Raw genomic sequence first — 21,065 nt, forward strand, 5'->3', positions numbered from 1 at the left:
CATAGGACAGTAAGCAAATCTCTACACTTACTCTGGCCATTCTCAATTTCAATAAAGATATCTTCTTGCTGTGGCAGGGCCTTTTTGGACAGTCTTTCTCCAAGGACAGTGTTGTTCTCCATACGTGCAACTGAAAATACATGCAGAGAAGTAAACAATTAACTGAAATTTACTTGAAGTCTACAGAATGAGTGAGTGAGTGAGTTTGGGTTTATGCCGATTTTAGTAATATTCCAGCAATATCATGGTGGGGTACACCAGAAATGGGCTTAACACATTGTACCCATGTTGGGAATCAAACCCGGGTCTTCAGCGTGACGAGCGAACGCTTTAACCACTAGGCTACCCCACCACCCCTCAACAGAATGAAAGGTAGTGTCCTTACTGACGACATATCTTGGCAGCAAAGTGACGTTACCATCATGATATGTGTGACAGTTTCAAGAAAAGAGACATCAGAAGATGACATATTCCCTGATGCAATTTGTAAATGGAGTTAGGCTACTTATGCCCCACATTCAACTGATTGCCATTGGATACCTTCAGTTCAGTGAAGAGAGAAAATACTGCAGTTCTGTATTTATCAATACTCCCAAGCATCAAAAGGCACCACTTTACCACATGACTACTCTGTATACCAAGTTTCATCTAGAAATATTCTACTTTTTGTTATTACTTTTCCAGAAACGAACACTATACAATGTACTAATTTTCAGTAAAATCTACATTGTTGTCATGAAAATGAAAAATATGTTTTAGACAATATATATCCCAAATTATCAACACATGTTCACCACAAGACTGATCAGTGTGGCAAGTGTCAAGAGACATACCGGTATTCAACAGTAAGGGGGTTCTGCTTTGGAAATGGAAAACGAATGGAAGACAAATGGATGGACATTCTGATTGCTATATCCCTGTTTTTCAGTAGGCTGTATAATAAAGGAACTGATTCTCTCTATGCTGCAGACAGGCATGACTTACTCTCTTCCATGGTGCTGGTGTCGTACAGGGAGTAATACGGCACTCCTGGCCCTAGACACTCCAGGATGAAGTAGCGAGATGATCCACTGAAACTTGCACTCACGTACTGGCACTTGTCACTGATATCACATGTGATGCAGTTCACCTTACGATCATGGTCAACACTGGAACAAAAAATTGTTTAGCTCATTTCAGTGTTCTCATCAACAGCATTTAGTGTCCTGTTATCCGACATAAATAAAATCCTTAATTTTACTAATTAATTTCAAAGATACTAAAATATATATTCAATTTGAAAAATTCAACAAAAACAAAATAAATAAAAAAAAGAAAATTAATTAATTTTTAAAATTAAAAGAAAATTATAAAATCTTCATTTGACCTTTCCTAGATCTCAGCAGTAAAAGTTACTGTTCGTAACTCAGGTTTTCATACAAAGGTTAAAGGAATTAAATGCTTGTATTGAATGCTAATGAAATATAATTGTTAGAATTCACATGTGTTCCCTGTAGCCCAAGTTTGTTTGGACCACACAATCCAGTGACTGACATTAGGAGCACTGAAGCTGGATACGATGACATACATCTGCAAAGTCTGAGAGCTTTTCTGAAGACCAATTCTAACCTAGATCTTCATGGGGTTTGTTTGTTGTTTAAAGCTGCACTCAGCAATATTCCAGCTATATGATGGCAGTCTGTAAATAATTGAATCTGAACCAGAAAATCCAGTGATTGACATCTTGAGCATTGATCTTCGCAATTTGAACACGATGACCTGTGTCAACCAAGCCAGCAAGCCAGATAGTTGCCTCTTATGACAAACATTGGTTGCTGATTGTCATAGTTACCTGTACACATGCTTCTTCTTGGGGTCCCCTCCATTTCCTAGGAAGTATCTGTGTTAGAAATACAACACTATTAGCAAGACATCAGGTGACAACTCCTTGTCCATGCAATTATATGGCAGAATCATTGCTTTTCCTTGAAATTTCAAACAATATGAATTTCACTAAGATAATGTGAAGTCATAATTTGGAAAGAATGGTATTACATTCTCAAATGGACTTAATCTATCCAGGAGAAAACAGGAACATTAAGGAAGAAATTGTAATTAAGAAGTGTAAAAAGATTTTTGTTTGTTTATTGTTTAATGCTGCACTCAGCAATATTCCAGCTATATGGCAGCGGCCTGTATAAAACCAAGAGGTTGGGATGTATGGAAAAGCTTGTTTAAAATCTGATCACTGGTACCATAGAGCATATAGGACCTGTTTGACGTAGGTAATTTCTCTTAGAAACTTCTTTAAAAAATCAAGAGTGAATTATTGCTTGATCAATTGACCATTTCTCTGGGAACCGGTACTGATAACAAAGTTGTATGCAGCAGAATATTAGGTATATGGACGGGAGCTGATCAAGTCTGGTGTAGACAAACCCAGTGGTTGATAGTGTGAGCATGTACAGAGTAAACAGGCCTGGTCTTCAACCATATTGTTTTCATATTACAATGAGGCATCGTTATTGGTACATCATACTGCAGAGAGCTGAAATTACTAAACATTTGTGACGACGCAATAAACTTACAATGTTCCTTGTATTGTACTGATCTTAAAAAGTTGGACCTACCAAGGTTTTACTTCATTATAACACTAAACGATGACTTTCAATGCTAAAGTACTTACACCAGTTTCTGCTCGTTGTCATAGCTGAGGATCTTGGTGACCTCTGACTGGTCCAGAGTCAAGAATATCTTGCTGTCTCCAGCGTTACCTCCCTGTAAATATATGGTCTGCAGATGACTGAACAGTCTACAAGTGTTACAACTTCTATATTCAGACACAATAGGAAGCCTAAAGGTACAATGTGAAAACATCTACAGGCGTTCAAAAGTGAGGATTGTCTCCCCTTATATTATCAGTAAAGATATATTTGGATACTCTGAAGTAAAAACATACCTCAGTAATATTATTGTTGTTATTAATAACAACTTCTCTGTAGTTTTATTTTCCTTATAAGGGAGCAAGACATTGTTCCAAAAGTTTAAGGAGGAAAAAGTTCGAATTACAAAAGGCAAGTTTCATAATTTACAAGTTTAACCAGCTTCTAAATGCCAATCAAAGACTTCAACAAATATTTGTCTGATTTAAAGTTTGTTGTTTGCCAGTGAAATAACAGATACATCACGTACCCTGAACTCCACCATGGCGACATGTTTGAAGTAGCCAGCATCCTGGTCTCGCTGCTGCAGCACCCAGAAATACCGAGACCCGTCGGAGGAGAACACTGGAGGAGTGTACTGAAACAAAACACAGAATCACTCAGTAATAGGTCCATGTATTGGGCACTCGACAAATTCATAGGTGGGTCTGGAACGATTGTTTTGTTTTTTGTTTATTGATGCACTTTGTGGTCATACCTTATCCATTTCACTTGATAACAATGTACCATAATGAACTAAACACAGCATATGCATACATACAATATTCTATGTGTTTCTTTCCTTTTCTACCTCCATATATATAAATCATTGGTATATCAAATATGAGGTTAGGTGAGGTGAGGTGAAACTGGGTTTAACGTCATGCTTGAGAATATTTCGCTCACATGACAACGTGCATGCGTGTATATGTGTATGTGCGGCTACTTGTACTAGCCCAGACTGAAGATGGTTTTATAGTGCTAGCCCACTGAGATACCATGCCGCAGTGAAGAATGAATACCCCACTCTGGCACATTATACTGACTCCGAGCCAACCAGTCCTTGATGTACCCATTAATGCCAAGAGCCAGGCAGGGACCAACAAGTACCATATTTTCACGTCTATTGGTATGACGCCATCGGGGATCGAACCCGCGACTTTCTGTTCTCCGGGCGGACGCTCTAACCACTACACCACCCAGGCGGTCTATATCAAATATGACACTATATGATACAACATATATATAATATATGACATACTCACCAGATCAAGCCATCCCCCGTGTCCCTCTTCTCTCAGGCTCTGAAACAATACAATACAATACAATACATAGTTAGCCCAATATCTTACAGGTTGCTTTCATCACCTGATTTTCCAAAGTAATTTTGAGCATGGATAAAAGGAACTTGTTTTCATACAGTCGAACCAGTGAAAAGCAGCTTCATCCGTAGATTTTACAAACATAATTTACTTTCAGGATTGAAAAAGAACCAACATTACATTGTAAAATGAGTTCAACATTCCTGTTAGATGAGCGACTACAGCAGCATTCACTGACCTCTTGACACTGAGCGTCCTTTGCACTGCACTTGGTGATGATGGAGAAGTTCTGGGGACGGTTCATCCAGCTCACCAGCAGAGTGTCGTCATCCTTCCAGGTCACAGTAGTGAAGTAGTACTCTCTGGAAACACAGTTGATGAGCATGTACTATAATCATTGCCTAAAGTGCAGCAGCTCTGAGAACAGAGTTAATTTAAATCCCAAACCCCCACGATTGTGTTTCTAGATTTGCCAACACCATACCCATGATCGTGTAAGGAGGGGTGGTGGGGTAGCCTAGTGGTTACAGCGTTCGCTCGTCACGCCAGAGACCCCGGGTTTCATTCCCCACATGGGTACAATGTGTGAAGCCCATTTCAGGTGTCCCCTGCCATGATATTGCTGGAATATTGCTAAAAGTGGTGTAAAACCATACTCACTCACTTGTTTAAGTGAACTTCAATATTGACAGCAGCTTCCAGCTTGAAACTAAACTCACTCACTCATTCACTCACTCACTCACTCTTGTAAGGAAGATAACAATGGTGTTAGAACCTTTACCGAAAGATTGCTCTCACTGTTAAAAAGAGGTTGTTATCCATGAATTGTTATCCCTCCTTACTGCTCCAAAGTCTAAATACCTCTTTAAAGAAGCCATGATCATGCTCTCACTGTCATAAAGAGGTTGCTCATCCATATATTGTTATCCTTCCTTACTGCTCCAACTGCCTCTCAAAGAAGCCATGATTGTGTGTTTCATAAAAGCGGGAAATGTCTCTGACCGGCATCAAAGTGATATACCATGATATAACAGAAATACTGTTCACAACATGTACACACATTGTCTTGATACCTACACCACACACTCAAATGTCAGTAAATGTCACGTAATAATTTCAGGATTGTTGAAGCATAACCTGTAATCAAACTAGCATTAAAATGGTTTATATATCTATGATATGCAAACAAAACAAACAAACTCACATGTTTCTGAAATCCGGAGGTGGCTGGATTGTCTTGATTGTTTTCGTCTCGATGTTTATAATCTTGAGCTTGAATGTGGGATTTGGGAACCCAGGCTGTGGAACATTAAGCTTGATTAATTTAGGCTGATAATGAGTGATCCTCAGTTTTCTACACGTTTGTGAAGATGATCAAGATTTTGAACATAAAGACCAAATTACTGTCATCCGTCGCAATAACGCACTTTGCAATACCACAGTCATCCATGGACCACAAGATCTGTGCTATGACGAGGGATGACTGTATGTGTTTTACCCCAGAGGTGCTCTCTCATTGTTACACTCTCACAATTTGACTTGGAAAGAATATGACATGAAAAAATGAATGACTGAAGCTGCTTTCTCATATCCAGTTGTGTTTATCAATCTAGATTTCCTGGGCACATAGCACAAATATAGTGGGGTGTCAGTGTCAACATGCTTGTGTACTATCCATGACCTTTCCGAGTCTCTGGGATCTGAACCATGGACCTTCTGATCCAAGGTCAGCCATCTGTCAGGGTAAGGATGCCATCTGTATGATGACTCTGTGTACAGCTACACTTGCATTAAAAAGTATTCAAGTAGTGGACCACTGACATTCGACATTATCAAGATTCAGAGTCCAAAATAAGAACACATATACACCAATTGAAAGCATACACTGTCTTGAGGAATTAGTAATGAAATATTAACATCTGGGAATTCTGGTCGGCCAGTGCTCCACAGAGAAAAGAACTTGAGTCTAGTCGAGCTCACTGGAAGATCCAGCAGGAATATCAGACAACACACATGAAGAGGTCATGTTTACTACCGGTATATAGTTACATACCTTTGGATATGCAATTGTCCTGGACTCGCCATAGGCGCTGTTCATGTCACCGTAGATGGGGAAGTAGTAATTCGGGACTTCGGTGTCATTGAAGACAGCATAACAGAGGTAGGTGCCATTAGCTGACCACCAGACGGCGTTATCAGCACCGAGGATTTCCTCTGGATAAACAAATGAATATATCAGTATTTGCATGTCTAAGTCCAAGTCCACACCTGATCAATGTTGATGATGACAAGGTGTTCAATACTTCAATCACCTTAAAATATGCAAGCCATGTAATTAGGAAAGGACACCAAGGAAAGGACCAAGCCTGATGATGTGTTCAATACTGTAATGTCTTTTAAAGACAAACTCCACAAAAGATACCCTTGAAGATCCAGGTTAGAATTGGTCTTCAGTAACGCCTGCTTGTGTAAGAGGCCACTACTGGTACCAGGTGGTCAGGCTCACTCACTTGGTTGACACATGTCATCATATCGCAATTGCGTAGAACGATGCTTATGAAGTTGATCACTGGATTGTCATGTCCAGACCCAATTATTTACCGACTGCCACCATATAGCTGGAATACTGCTAAGTGCGGCATTAAACAACAAACCATCGAAACCAATCCACAAAGGATACTCTAAGGAGGGGTCCAAGGTCCTACCTTCATACACCCAGTCCGGAACACCATTGTAGATGAGGCCTGGGATCCCATCATCCACCAGGGGTATAGGGCTTGTTTCAATATCTGACTTGTAGTAGATGTTGTTTTCCAGGATCATCAGCTGAAACAGAGAAGCATGAACTTGTCATCCTTTGTGATGACTGAGGTATAAGCTCACACCAAGCCTCCACATGACTACATTATTATTTTCACCAGCAGCCTTCACAACCATCAACAACATGTTGAGTTAATAATACCAGTTTTAATAAAAAAGCGTATGGCTGACAAAATACTGATTACGATCCTGCTGATGCCATAAGGTAATATGATGTTTGTTTCGTTGTTACATTGCAAAATTGGGCAATATTCCAGCAATTTTACAGCCGCCTGTAAATAATAAGAAAATCTTGAGGTAATGTTAGCTTCAATCAGGAAGCTAATGCCACTAAAACCAAACTAATCAATATCATTTCAAGAAATATATCAAAATAACCCAAACATATAAATACATTCACTTGACATTCAAGTCCCCTTCCCAGAATGCAAAGACTGTCGAGTGTGAGAATTCTGGCAACAAGTGAAAGTGTAAACATAAGCCCAGTTCATGATATCCTGAAGATTTCAATAATGCTTGTCATTATGTTACATACAAACTAGTCCATATAGGTCTTGACAGTTTAGTTGGTGCAATATACATGTTGGATTTATTGACCATGTTAATTTAAAACAGCTACTGAGAGACGACCAGATATTTGCTGGACTCTGTATCACACAGGTTGAGATACTTTGACTAACTGAATTTGACATCAGCTGTAAGGTTACCAAGAGACACTTAACTCACTTACCAGGCTATGTCCTCTTGGAGCCCACGCCACATACTGGTACCTACTGCCTGGGCCAGGGCCCTTGAGCTTCAGCAGGTCTCTGAAACAGACACAACTTGGATGTCATTCACTTCTTTAACCACTCCATTGCTCTTCAGGAATAAACACTTCGTTGTCAGTTATACATCGTCTAGAACCAGTATTTTAATTAGTTTACACTTTGAATTCATTAAGATTTCATTATTTTATTTTGACACTCAAGTTAATTATTTAAAATAAAGTTGAAAAACATGTGTCACCAGTTTGGTTCAACACTTCTATTATGTGACCTGAGGTGTAAAATGGACATAGACTATGGCCACACATGACAATGTGGAGAGAAAATGACTATGGAATATTGTAAATATTTGTATAATCTTTAAGGGCTTAGAAAACCTCATGATGGACATGAGGTACTGGGACATCTAATGATGGACATGGGGTACTGGGACATCTAATGATGGACATGGGGTACTGGGACATCTAATGATGGACATGAGGTATCTAATGATGGACACATCTAATGATGGACATGAGGTACTGGGACATCTAATGATGGACATGGGGTACTGGGACATCTAATGATGGACATGGGGTACTGGGACATCTAATGATGGACATGGGGTACTGGGACATCTAATGATGGACATGGGGTACTGGGACATCTAATGATGGACATGGGGTACTGGGACATCTAATGATGGACATGGGGTACTGGGACATCTAATGATTGACATGAGGTACTGGGACATCTAATGATGGATGGACATGGACATAGGGTACTGGGACATCTAATGATGGACATGGGGTACTGGGACATCTAATGATGGACATGGGGGTACTGGGACATCTAATGATGGACATGGGGTACTGGGACATCTGGACATGGGAGTACCTAGGACATCTAATGGACTGGACATGGACATGAGGTACTGGGACATCTAATGATGGACATGAGGTACTAGGACATCTAATGTGGACATGACTGGGACATCTAATGATGGAATGTACTGGACATCTAATGATGGACATGGGGTACTAGGACATCTAATGATGGACATGGGGTACTGGGACATCTAATGATGGACAAGTCTAGGACATCTAATGATGGACATGGGGTACTGGGACATCTAATGATGGACATGAGGTACTGGGACATCTAATGATGGACATCATCTAATGATGGACATGAGGTACTGGGACATCTAATGGATGGACATGAGGTACTGGGACATCTAATGATGGACATGAGGTACTGGGACATCTAATGATGGACATGGGGTACTGGGACATCTAATGATGGACATGGGGTACTGGGACATCTAATGATGGACATGAGGTACTGGGACATCTAATGATGGACATGAGGGGACATCTAATGATGGACATGGGGTACTGGGACATCTAATGATGGACATGGTACTGGGACATCTAATGATGGGGACATCTAATGATGGACTGGGGACATCTAATGATGGACATGGGGTACTGGGACATCTAATGATGGACATGAGGTACTGGGACATCTAATGATGGACATGAGGTACTGGGACATCTAATGATGGACACATGAGGTACTGGGACATCTAATGATGGACATGGTACTGGGACATCTAATGTATGGACATCTAATGAGGTACTGGGACATCTAATGATGGACATGGGGTACTGGGACATCTAATGATAATGATGGACATGGGGTACTGGGACATCTAAATGATGGACATATGGACAGGTACTGGGACATCTAATGATGGACATGAGGTACTGGGACATCTAATGATGGACATGAGAGTACTGGGACATCTAATGATGGACATGAGGTACTGACATCTAATGGTACATGGGTACTGGGACATCTAATGATGGACATGACATGAGGGTACTGGGACATCTAATGATGGACATGAGGTACTGGGACATCTAATGATGGACATGAGGTACTGGGACATCTAATGATGGACACGAGGTACTGGGACATCTAATGATGGACATGGGGTACTGGGACATCTAATGATGGACATGAGGTACTGGGACATCTAATGATGGAGGTACTGGGACATCTAATGATGATGGACATGAGGTACTGGGACATCTAATGATGGGACATCTAATGATTGGACACTGGGACTAATGATGGACATGAGGTACTGGGACATCTAATGATGGACATGAGGTACTGGGACATCTAATGATGGACATGAGGTACTGGGACATCTAATGATGGACATGAGGTACTGGGACATCTAATGATGGACATGAGGTACTGGGACATCTAATGATGGACATGAGGTACTGGGACATGATGGACATCTAATGGGTACTGGGACATCTAATGGACATCTAATGATGGACATGAGGTACTGGGACATCTAATGATGGACATGAGGGGGTAATGGGACATGGGACATCTAATGATGGACATGAGGTACTGGGACATCTAATGATGGACATGAGGTACTGGGACATCTAATGATGGACATGAGGTACTGGGACATCTAATGATGGACATGGATACTAGGGATGTTGTTCATAACTGAAAAGGTACTAGACCTTGCATGACAAACAAAAGGTATTTGGGACCTCATCCTGAAGACAAGACGGATTTTCTGGTCACATGTATATTGAAGATCATAAGTGGTCAAGCTTTAACCACTAGGCTACAGTTAAACTACATAGTGAACTCACCGAGTGTTGACATCATACACACTATAGGAGGCTAGTGTTGAGTGGCGGTACACCTGAAGTGAATAATGACAGAAATACACCACGCTGATATCAACTTAGTAGAATTCAATGGTACTGTATTTCTGACAAATATAACTATAAGAAATTTAACTGACTCAAACACACTAGAATTAAAAAGCATGAAACAGTTTATGGAAACATGAAAACATAATGTTTTTTGGATGAACACTGCCGGTGGTTTCCAACAAAACTTACAAAAATTATTAGTTTCAAATCATCTTCAAGGCATGTAATGAGCAGGTGCTTTTCCAAAATCCTGTTGAATTGACATTATCCATGTCAAGAAATTTCTAAAACAATGACAACATTTTGAAGTTCTTCCAGAACTAAAATATTTTTTTGACAAACCAAGGCAATTACATTAGTCTAAACTAACAACTGCTGGTAAATGATTCTGTTTATGAACCCATGCTACTTAGAATAACGCCTTGGTGTAATTTACAATCAAATTTCTTGAGTACTCACAGGTTCAACATCAGCTTTCAATAGAACATATTTCTTGTCTGGAGAGAGGGAGTATTGCCCAGTATCCAGCTGCCTCTGTGAACCAAAGTCAATACTTTGTAAACATGATAACTAGCATTTCTACATATGCATGAAATATGCATCTTTTATGCCTTTGTACTGTGTTACCATGGAGATATTCAGGCAGATTACTTAGATTTATCCACTGTTGCTGATAGGCACAATGGTTTAAATAGGTCCATGAAGATGGGTGTGGTGTATTGTTCATTTTATAGTGCTATATTGAATATAGTGAATCTGTGGCTCACTTCCACTCTTACCTTTATTTGAAGTGCATGACAGAGAACTAATATGTCTATGACAGGTGCCCTAGTACTCGTATATCTTTGACAGGTGCCAAAGTACTAGTATATCTTTGACAGGTGTCCAAGTACTCATATATCTTTGATAGGTGCCCAAGTACTAGTATATCTTTGACAGGTGCCAAAGTACTTGTATATCTTTGATAGGTGCCCAAGTACTAGTATATCTTTGACAGGTGCCCTAGTACTTGTATATCTTTGACAGGTGCCCTATTACTAGTATATCTTTGACAGGTGCCCTAGTACTAGTATATCTTTGATAGGTGCCCTAGTACTAGTATATCTTTGACAGGTGCCCTATTACTAGTATATCTTAGACAGGTGCCCTATTACTAGTATATCTTTGACAGGTGCCCTAGTACTAGTATATCTTTGATAGGTGCCCTAGTACTAGTATATCTTTGACAGGTGCCCTATTACTAGTATATCTTTGACAGGTGCCCTATTACTAGTATATCTTTGACAGGTGCCCTAGTACTAGTATATCTTTGATAGGTGCCCTAGTACTAGTATATCTTTGACAGGTGCCAAAGTACTTGTATATCTTTGACAGGTGCCCTATTACTAGTATATCTTTGACAGGTGCCCTAGTACTAGTATATCTTTGACAGGTGCCCTAGTACTAGTATATCTTTGACAGGTGCCCTAGTACTAGTATATCTTTGACAGGTGCCCTAGTACTAGTATATCTTTGACAGGTGCCCTAGTACTAGTATATCTTTGACAGGTGCCCTATTACTAGTATATCTTTGACAGGTGCCCTAGTACTAGTACTAGTATATCTTTGACAGGTGCCCTAGTACTAGTATATCTTTGACAGGTGCCCTATTACTAGTATATCTTTGACAGGTGCCCTAGTACTAGTATATCTTTGACAGGTGCCCTAGTACTAGTATATCTTTGACAGGTGCCCTTATATCTTTGACAGGTGCCCTAGTACTAGTATATCTTTGACAGGTGCCCTAGTACTAGTATATCTTTTTGCCCAGGTGCCCTAGTGCCCTACTAGTATATCTTTGACAGGTGCCCTAGTACTAGTATATCTTTGACAGGTGCCCTATTACTAGTATATCTTTGACAGGTGCCCTAGTACTAGTATATCTTTGACAGGTGCCCTAGTACTAGTATATCTTTGATAGGTGCCCTAGTACTAGTATATCTTTGACAGGTGCCCTATTACTAGTATATCTTTGACAGGTGCCAAAGTACTTGTATATCTTTGACAGGTGCCCTAGTACTAGTATATCTTTGACAGGTGCCAAAGTACTAGTATATCTTTGACAGGTGCCCTGGTAGTACTAGATCAGTATCTGAGACAGGTGCCCTAGTACTACTGTATCTGTGACAAGACTCTATTACTACCGTATCTCCTACAGGGGCCCCAGTACTATTGTATCTGTGACAGGTGCCCTATTGTATCTGTGACTGATGCCCTAGTACTACTGTATCTGTGACAAGACTCTATTACTACCGTATCTCCTACAGGGACCCCAGTACTATTGTATCTGTGACAGGTGCCCCAGTACTATTGTATCTGTGACAGGTGCCCTTGTTCTACTATGTACTACTTACAAATGTAGTGTTGTCCATGAGCGGGTTGGAGGAGTTTTTGACACAGTCAAACTCAGCCAGTGCTCCCTCCACATTCCTGTAGATAAACTTGTCCTCTCCTGAAACAAACACCCATTGTCAGTACACACTGCTGGAGAGATAAGTACACAAACAAACAGTGGTCCTGAAATGTACCATGCACACATTTCAAGATTTCCAGTGAATCTGAAGCTTCAAAGCAACTACAGCATTTAGGTTTACAAAAATGTGATTTACAGATTCACAGAACACAGATCATCCAACCATTATCAAGAGTGAGTGAGTTTGGTTTTACGCTGCTTTTAGCAATATTCCAGCAATATCACAGGGGGGGCACACCAGAAATGTGCTTCACACATTGTATCCATGTGGGGAATCGAACCCAGGTCTTCCACATAACAAGCAAATACTTTAACAACTAGGCTACCCAACCACCCCAATTTTCAAGAGAATATAGAATTTAGGTATGAGAAAGAACAGTGAAGGGACGCACAAATGTCTTTTTTTCTGTAAACAAAGTATATGGTTGTTTCAAATGATCCTCAATCCTCTATATAACACATAGCTGTCTTCACAACTGTCTCCAAATTGCTTCTTGAATGCAACCATTTGATTCATAAAAACCTTATTCTTTGATCGCCTCTGCTTTATCAATAGATTCACTCCCCCAGCTATTGATCGCTGAAGAGCTGGATGGATTGAAAACAACATTTACTATAAATATTCTCAAGCATCCTCCACATCTATAGTTGCTGACGCACAATCAAATATTCTCACAATATTTCTATTAATATACATCCTTTTTCATGAAACGATTACTGAATTTATCGTTTCAATGGTTCTGTAGAAACATTGACGTCTTTATAGCTGTGTATAAAGAATGCTGAAGTCTGACATTCAGTGAATTGATCGGCAAGGCTGTTTTGTGACATTCAACAAAACACACATCGTAAAAAAAATGTTTAGCAGCAAGGTTTCTCAATGCTACCACAAAAGATTACATTATACATCTCATTTTTGTATTGGTGAAGATCAATCAAATATATAAACCAGAAAATTACAATACCTGTCTATGGGAACCAGTTTGACAAGTGTGTGAGTTCAACTCACGTCAGTTTTAACAGTATAGTTATATAGGTTGTATCCCAGCATGCCATTTTGATGTGGGAAGAAAGCCTGGATTGATGCAGCTCTCAGATTCTTACAACTTTGTTTATGCCATGAGAATCGTAGACTAATGTTTAGTCTCTGATTATATATATTTTTGATAGAAACAAACAATTCCTTATAAATTGAAAAGGAACCCTAAAGGAGCAGCGAGATTCAGAACCTGAGGAAATTTGCTTGCTTCATTAAGGGCTTTTTGACCGCCTCCGTGGTGTAGTGGTTAGAGAGTCTGCCTGGAGAGTGGAAGGTCGCGGGTTCGATCCCTGGCCGCGTCATACCAAAAGATGTTAAAATATGGTGCTTGTTGGTCCCTGCCTGGCGCTCGGCATTAATGGGTACAACAAGGACTTGTCGGCTCGGAGTCAGTATAATGTGTCTGAGTGGGGCATTTATGCTTAATTGCGGCATGGTATCTCAGTGTGCTAGCATCATAAAACTAGCTTAAGTCTGGGCTAGTACAAGCAGCCACACATACACATGCATGCACATCGTCATATGAGCGAAATATTCTTAAATGAGACGTTAACCACATTTCACCTCTCCTCATTTAGGGCTTTAGCATTGCAGGAAGGTCTGGGTGGACAGGACAATAATGTGTTTCATTGACTGTGAGACAGACGATGAGCACAGGTATGGTGCTGACAAAGTGAAGAGAGGCAACTCTGTACAACATATTGCCGTCAGCGACCCGTGCATCCTATGGCAAATACTCATCGTTATAGAAACCATTTACACATATTCTTCATAAACCTGGTCGGGTAACATACTCTGTGTGTGTGTGTGTGTGTGTGTGTGTGTGTGTGTGTGTGTGTGTGTGTGTGTGTGTGTGTGTGTGTGTGTGTGTGTGTGTGTGTGTGTGTGTGTGTGTGTGTGTGTGTGTGTGTGTGTGTGTGTGCGTGTGTGGGTTTACTGCTATTCTCAAAATTAACTTTTCATGGCCATGATGGACAGGTGCTACCTGAACATATTCTGAGTGGTATATTTAATATATCCTTGATAAATCCAGATATCACAAATTTCATACTTGCCTTGGACCTTTGTGAAGGTCTGACTGAGCTTAATACAGATTTGAATTTCAATATATTTCAATGTATGAAAATTTGGTGAATGTTTACCCATGAACTTCAGTATGGTTGTGACAATCAGGGCAAACCAAGATTTGAACTGAAGATCATTGGGTTCTTGCATGTTTAAGGGATGCATCTCTGTATAGTCGTGCCACTGACCACTGCTCCTTATTTAGAATCTTGGTTTTCATCCTTGGACATTCATTAAATTCTTGGTAGTACTGTCTGTGTTTGTTGGATTTCGATTGGTTGGTTGGTTGGTTTGTTGTTTAACACGGAACTCACCAACATTCCAGCTATATGTGGCGGTCTGTAAATATTCAAGTATGGACCAGAAAATCCAGTGATCGATATCATGAGGATCGATCTACGTAATTGGGATACGATGACATGTGTCAACCAAGTCAGCAAGCCTGATCACGTTAGTCACCTCTTATGACAAGAATGAGTTGCTGTAGACCAATTCTAGCCCTGGGCCCCGTTCCTGAAAGCGATCGTAGCGCTACGATGATCGTAACTCTCATACTTTAACACAGACTTACGACAGTCGTAGCGCTACGATCGCTTTGAGGAACAGGGCCCTGATCTTCACAGGTAGTTGGTTGTTTGAATTCTCATATCCATTACACTTGCTGAAGTTATTGTACCATACTGTACAAAGGTTGATAAGTTTCTCGATTCAATTTCTAAATCTACGGAACTAGATTGCTATTTTATAAGTTGTTCTGCAATATTATACCAATCCACCAATAATTGCAGCACGTCCTACAGGCAGACTCCTTGTTATGTTCGCCAGAATGTCAATCGTACCTGTGAAGAACACCTGCTGACCATTACAACAATAACAATCATAAACCTGATCTGTATTAATGTTTAATATACATACAGGTGCTTCTACTCCTGTACAGAAACTCTGCAATAAAGTAGAGGAAATTGTCAGCTGATAGATATTGGCTCAGATGCGGAGCTAGATCCTGCTTCCTAATGAGATATTGGAAGTTGTTATGGCTTTCATTTTCATCTTAAACTTCTTTATAATTGGTGATTAATCGTATATCATTGCTTCAGGATACAATAACACATGTTAATCATACGGTTTCATGATATGATTTTGTCTGAGGATTTATATGACAATCCATTTGAAGATGATTGCCAAGAGACACATACTGCCCTTGAGGAAGCCACTGTAATGGTGTATGCATCCAAGATGTTGAAGAAGGCTCAGTGAGTGAGTGAGTTTAGATTTACGCCGCACTCAGCAATATTCCAGCTATATGGTGGTGGTCTGTAAATAATCGAGTCTGGACCAGACAATCCAGTGATCAACAGCAAGAGCATCGATCTGTGCAATTGTGAACCGATGACATATGTCAACCAAGTCAGCGAGCCTGACCACCCGATCCTGTTAGTCGCCTCTTACGACAAGTATGGGTTACTGAAGGCACATTCTAACACGGACCTTCACAGGTGAAAATGGCTCAGTAGCACATGCAGTGGAACCCTAGCCATGGGTTTAAATTCAAGCAATGTTGTTGTACAAAACACATCCAGTTGGGAAACTATCACTATGGAAAGAAATGAGCCACAACTCTGAGCCCAAGGACATGGAAGCTGAATTCAAAAGAAACAGCCAGACTGCTTATGTGTAAGGGACGGTCCACACAACAGTTGATGGAACCTGTTATGACTGGGGTTTCACTTCCTTAGTTACAAGCAGATTTTAGTACTTTCTTGAGGATTTAATCTCATCTGAAGTAAGACACCATGTCTTCAGCACACAAAGCCAGCGATCTTACCCAGATGTTTTGTGCAAACATAAAAGATTTCCTGGTCAGATGTATTAGGGCAGAAGATCTGACTACACATCAATAGTTTCCTGGTCAGATGTGTACAGACAGATGATCTGCTATACATCAATAGTTTCCTGGTCAGATGTATCAGAGCAGATGATCTGACAATACATCAATAGTTTCCTGGTCAGATGTATCAGGGCACATGATCTGCTATACATCAATAGTTTCCTGGTCAGATGTATCAAGGCACATGATCTGCTACACATCAATAGTTTCCTGGTCAGATGTATCAAGGCAGTTGCATCCCACTGTTGTCATCACTGGGACACTGATACTGCTTTAGATATATCCCAGACACCAACACAGGTTGACGACACTGGCTGCAACACTTTTATTGATAATCAATGTGTCAGAATGACCCTTGCATTGTGAACAGTTTCAAGTCCTGTTGGGAATCTATCAAGGAAACAGTTCAGATACACTTCCCAAGTTACTGCCAGGCAAATGCAGCATGCACAGTGTAGAATGGGCAGGCATCTGATTGACAATTAACAAAAAGAAGGCAAACTAGAAAATGGTGTTGACTATGAGACGCATTTTTACCATCAACAGATTATAAACAAAATGATGAAACCACATGGAATCCCAACTGTGTGTGGAAATTTCACATGCCTGAAAGGAGGGCCATAGTAACTTAATGTCTTAGTTTTATGAAGCTAGGATATTATAAATATTATCAATTTTTATCTCAAGCATGCTTCAGACAAACATACAGCAAAGGGTGTTAATTCTTTTTTTTCTACCTCAAAGAATCCTAGTTAAAGCAAATGTTAGCCTTGCTCCAAGGTTGTACTGAATGCTAAGCCCATGGATGTATGGTAATTCTATCCTTTAAAGAGGCAAGTCTAGAAAGCGAACAGTACAAGGATTAAGGTCGCCAATCTGTTATTTATTTATTTATTTTTTTTAATTTTCATTTAAACTATTAATTATTACCTTAGAGACTTGTGCAAGTCTAGGTACAAGCCAATATAGGGAATTGTCACTGACACCATTTTATGACACTGCTGCAACCTACTGACCTGCTGAAACTACTTTACCATCACAAAGTTACATTAATAAAGAATTAGTTCAGCTCTATTTCTTATTTCATTCCTTTCTTAATGCATTTATTAAAGATGAAAGACAAAATGTCAAAATTTGATAAAAAGCTGTCTCAACTGTTCAAGATAGAGTACTTTAAACACGCTATTTATGCGGCACACAATTTTGAAATATCAGAGCACAGTTATGCTGTCAGCAGTTTGTCATTGAGCATTATGTCAAATGTAAAACACAAGGGAAAAAGCAAATTTGATAGCTGACAAAAGAGTCTTTAAGGACATCAGGCATGAAACCTATCACACTCTTGGATTAAATGCCTCCAATCCAGAAAAATCTCCAATATCCAAAATGTCTTTGAAATAACTTGACAGGTCCAATATCTTGATAGCAGGCCTCTCCTCTGGTCTCGGTTCTGTCAGGGGAAGCGACCGGGCAGCTTGTTTTACAGGCATGCATTCATTAATCGTACCACATTGATCCAAAAAGAGGATATTCAGTGGCGGTAATGGCCACGGGAAGGTGGTATAAATGTCACAACATCATGTGCCGTATCTCCATCAGTGGACTGGAGAAAAGCGGGAAAAGACAGTAATCGAATAAACCTGGTGCACTTTGTCTATTTTCATCCCGGAAGCAAGAACTGTGGCACCTAACTATCATCTCCTGTCCCATCAAACAATACAAAATAGGGCAGTCTACTTGGACCATTCTCATTCTCCAAGAAAAAAACAAAAATGGGTTTCAATATTTCTCTGACTCATTGAACATTTCTGCTTTGAGCACATTCTCTGACGTGACTGGTGATGTAGATGACATTGTTTTTTTGGTTTCTCTCATCTTTAGTCAGCATGATTATTTTCACGTTCATCTCACGGTCCAGGGGGAGTTGAGAAGGTAAAGGAGATGGATGTTCTCCCAGCCAGATCTGAAATTCTATGACTATGCATGTGCCATGTGAGCCCCCTGCCGAACCTCTGACCAAATTATGGTCAGAATAGCCTCCATGTGATGCTCTCCAAACCCCATTTACAATCTCAAACACAAGCATACTTATTTATGAGGATGTTGATGGAATAAATAAATACACAAGGATGATTGCTGTCATAAGGAAGAAAGATACTACTTGTAGAACTGCATCCGAACTCAGCTAGGTATAGCCTAGCAAACATCTGTTAAATATGTATTCATTATTAAGGAGATAGGTAGAGTAGATACATGATTCACTGTCAAGAGACAGTTGACTGGGCATAGGTTCAGTGATGACAGTGATGATGGTGTGTAAGATTCTTCACCTTGATCATGACTTGCTATGTCTATGCTCTATGAAAAGTGGGGTAGTTTAGTGGATAAGCTGTTTGCTCATCACATCGAAGACCCAGGTTCCATTCCCTACATGGGCACAATGTGAACACCTTTTCTGGTGTCCCTTGCTGTGATATTGCTGGAATATTGCTAAAAGCAGTGTAAAACTAAACTCACTCACGCTATGAGAATTATACAAGAAAAGACACGTTAGGCTCTGGTAGGCTCTGAACATAGACAAAATCTACAAAAATACCTAATTTGCCTCAGGAGACCTGCTGCAGATATAAGAGATGCTTTGTTTCACTGTGGGGCAGGATTGAAGACGAAGAAACTCCCTGAGGGTCAGCTTGTAATATAATTTATTTGGAGGGTCTCAAGAGGGATTTAAGAGTGACCTTTAAATGTAGCACTGGTATTGTGTGATATTTAAAGCTTATACATTCCAAGCCCTGTATAATCTGCAAACCAATGGTCAACTGGGGATTTGACCAGAACACTGTTGTACAGAACAACCTTAGCATTAGAACAGTTATGTTAAGGTAAGGAAGTCATCTTAGCACTAAGATTGCTCTGTACAATGGCATCCAGTTGAACAGTTTATTTGTGAACACTGCAGAGATGTGTGTGCCATCAGACAAACATTTAATACCATAAATAGGAACAGCTAAGGGAGATAATAACACTTGATGACAAAGGCATACCAGTAAAGATGACTATGACTTAGTTTATTTTTTCATTTCCATTTCTGTATGTCTCAGTGGTACCCACAGATAAAAGGCAACAATAATCCAGAGGGAACATTAAAGACAATAATTATACATTGTAAGAATCCTACTTACCATTTTGCCAGTGTGCTGTAAAGGTTTTTGGTTTGAAAGATGGGTCAAAGAAGTCATCTAACGTGAACTTTTCGCCCAGTGCCTCGTCCTTGTCATCTGAAAGGTAAAGTAGAGTTGTTAGATTCAACATAGAATATCACTGGAAAATATCTTATCTGCATTTTCTTCAAAGAAACAAATTGCATTTCTTTTAATCATGGTTACAGGTGTTGATGTTTGGAGGCATCATCATCATCATCATCATCATCATCATCATCATCATCATCATCATCATCATCATCATCATCATCATCATCCAACAGTTTCATCGTCATCATCATCATACAACAGTTCCTGTCAATACAGAAGTTCTGGTGACATTGGGAGGAATATCTAGGTCCAAGGAATATATTTACCTCAACAAAAAACATATCTTAAAAAAAAACAAATTGGATCGAATGGAGCCTCAAACAATGTTATATTTCAGGCCTACAGCTGAGTCAATCTAGGCTTGAGTTGGATCCATGTGTCGTGTTTTCTATAGGGTTTGGGAGACAGACACAATTTATTGTATCATGTAATCAATACAGTAACTACCATCCCTGGCCAACACACCACTAGACGCAGACACTTGCTGTATTAGGAGTCATCAATGTATTAAACTCTTTAACTAAATGTAGATTAAAGGAACTGCTAAACCAATATCATTTTGAGAGGATAATAATATTTAATTATGTGCTTTTATTCTGGAATGTGTAACATCTGTTTCCTTGCTTAGTGGTTTACATAACTTTCAAATTTAATTATTTTTGTTTTAGCACAGAAATCTTGCTGCACTTAATCACACTGACATTTCGCGACATCCAAGAGAGATGGTATATGTGTTAGCTTGGTGCAGGAAGAATTACAGCTAATCAGTGATAACTGACACGAATTGACAAGCTTACTGCTGCAGATACTTCATGATTTGTTTCCTCCTGATTGAATTATTCTCCACTTAAATTTATAGATAATTGAATCCTGACATACAAATTGGAGTGCTGGCTGAAGGAACTGATTATTTTGTTATAAAGGT

The 21,065-nt window shown here is 39.8% G+C and overlaps 1 protein-coding gene across 15 annotated transcripts in view; it reads right to left on the minus strand.

The window, feature by feature from the left end:
• The window catches only part of LOC124264135 (dipeptidyl peptidase 4-like), a 541,860-nt gene that overhangs the window by 12,511 nt on the left and 508,284 nt on the right, over positions 1 to 21,065 (minus strand). For all 15 annotated transcript variants that reach the window (XM_046698863.1, XM_046698865.1, XM_046698860.1 and 12 more), the window contains 15 exons: positions 20,012 to 20,107; positions 12,719 to 12,816; positions 10,785 to 10,859; positions 10,260 to 10,312; positions 7,554 to 7,632; positions 6,709 to 6,829; positions 6,057 to 6,217; positions 5,208 to 5,302; positions 4,242 to 4,365; positions 3,947 to 3,985; positions 3,172 to 3,279; positions 2,666 to 2,757; positions 1,832 to 1,879; positions 985 to 1,148; positions 32 to 130 (listed from right to left, as the gene is read on the minus strand). In XM_046698863.1, coding sequence (XP_046554819.1) covers positions 32 to 130; positions 985 to 1,148; positions 1,832 to 1,879; positions 2,666 to 2,757; positions 3,172 to 3,279; positions 3,947 to 3,985; positions 4,242 to 4,365; positions 5,208 to 5,302; positions 6,057 to 6,217; positions 6,709 to 6,829; positions 7,554 to 7,632; positions 10,260 to 10,312; positions 10,785 to 10,859; positions 12,719 to 12,816; positions 20,012 to 20,107 — 1,452 coding nt within the window. The remainder of the gene's footprint in view (positions 1 to 31; positions 131 to 984; positions 1,149 to 1,831; positions 1,880 to 2,665; positions 2,758 to 3,171; positions 3,280 to 3,946; positions 3,986 to 4,241; positions 4,366 to 5,207; positions 5,303 to 6,056; positions 6,218 to 6,708; positions 6,830 to 7,553; positions 7,633 to 10,259; positions 10,313 to 10,784; positions 10,860 to 12,718; positions 12,817 to 20,011; positions 20,108 to 21,065) is intronic.

Source organism: Haliotis rubra, unplaced genomic scaffold (genome assembly GCF_003918875.1).
Source record: "Haliotis rubra isolate DU_JTF1 unplaced genomic scaffold, ASM391887v1 Scf91, whole genome shotgun sequence".
NCBI classification, from domain to species: domain Eukaryota; kingdom Metazoa; phylum Mollusca; class Gastropoda; order Lepetellida; family Haliotidae; genus Haliotis; species Haliotis rubra.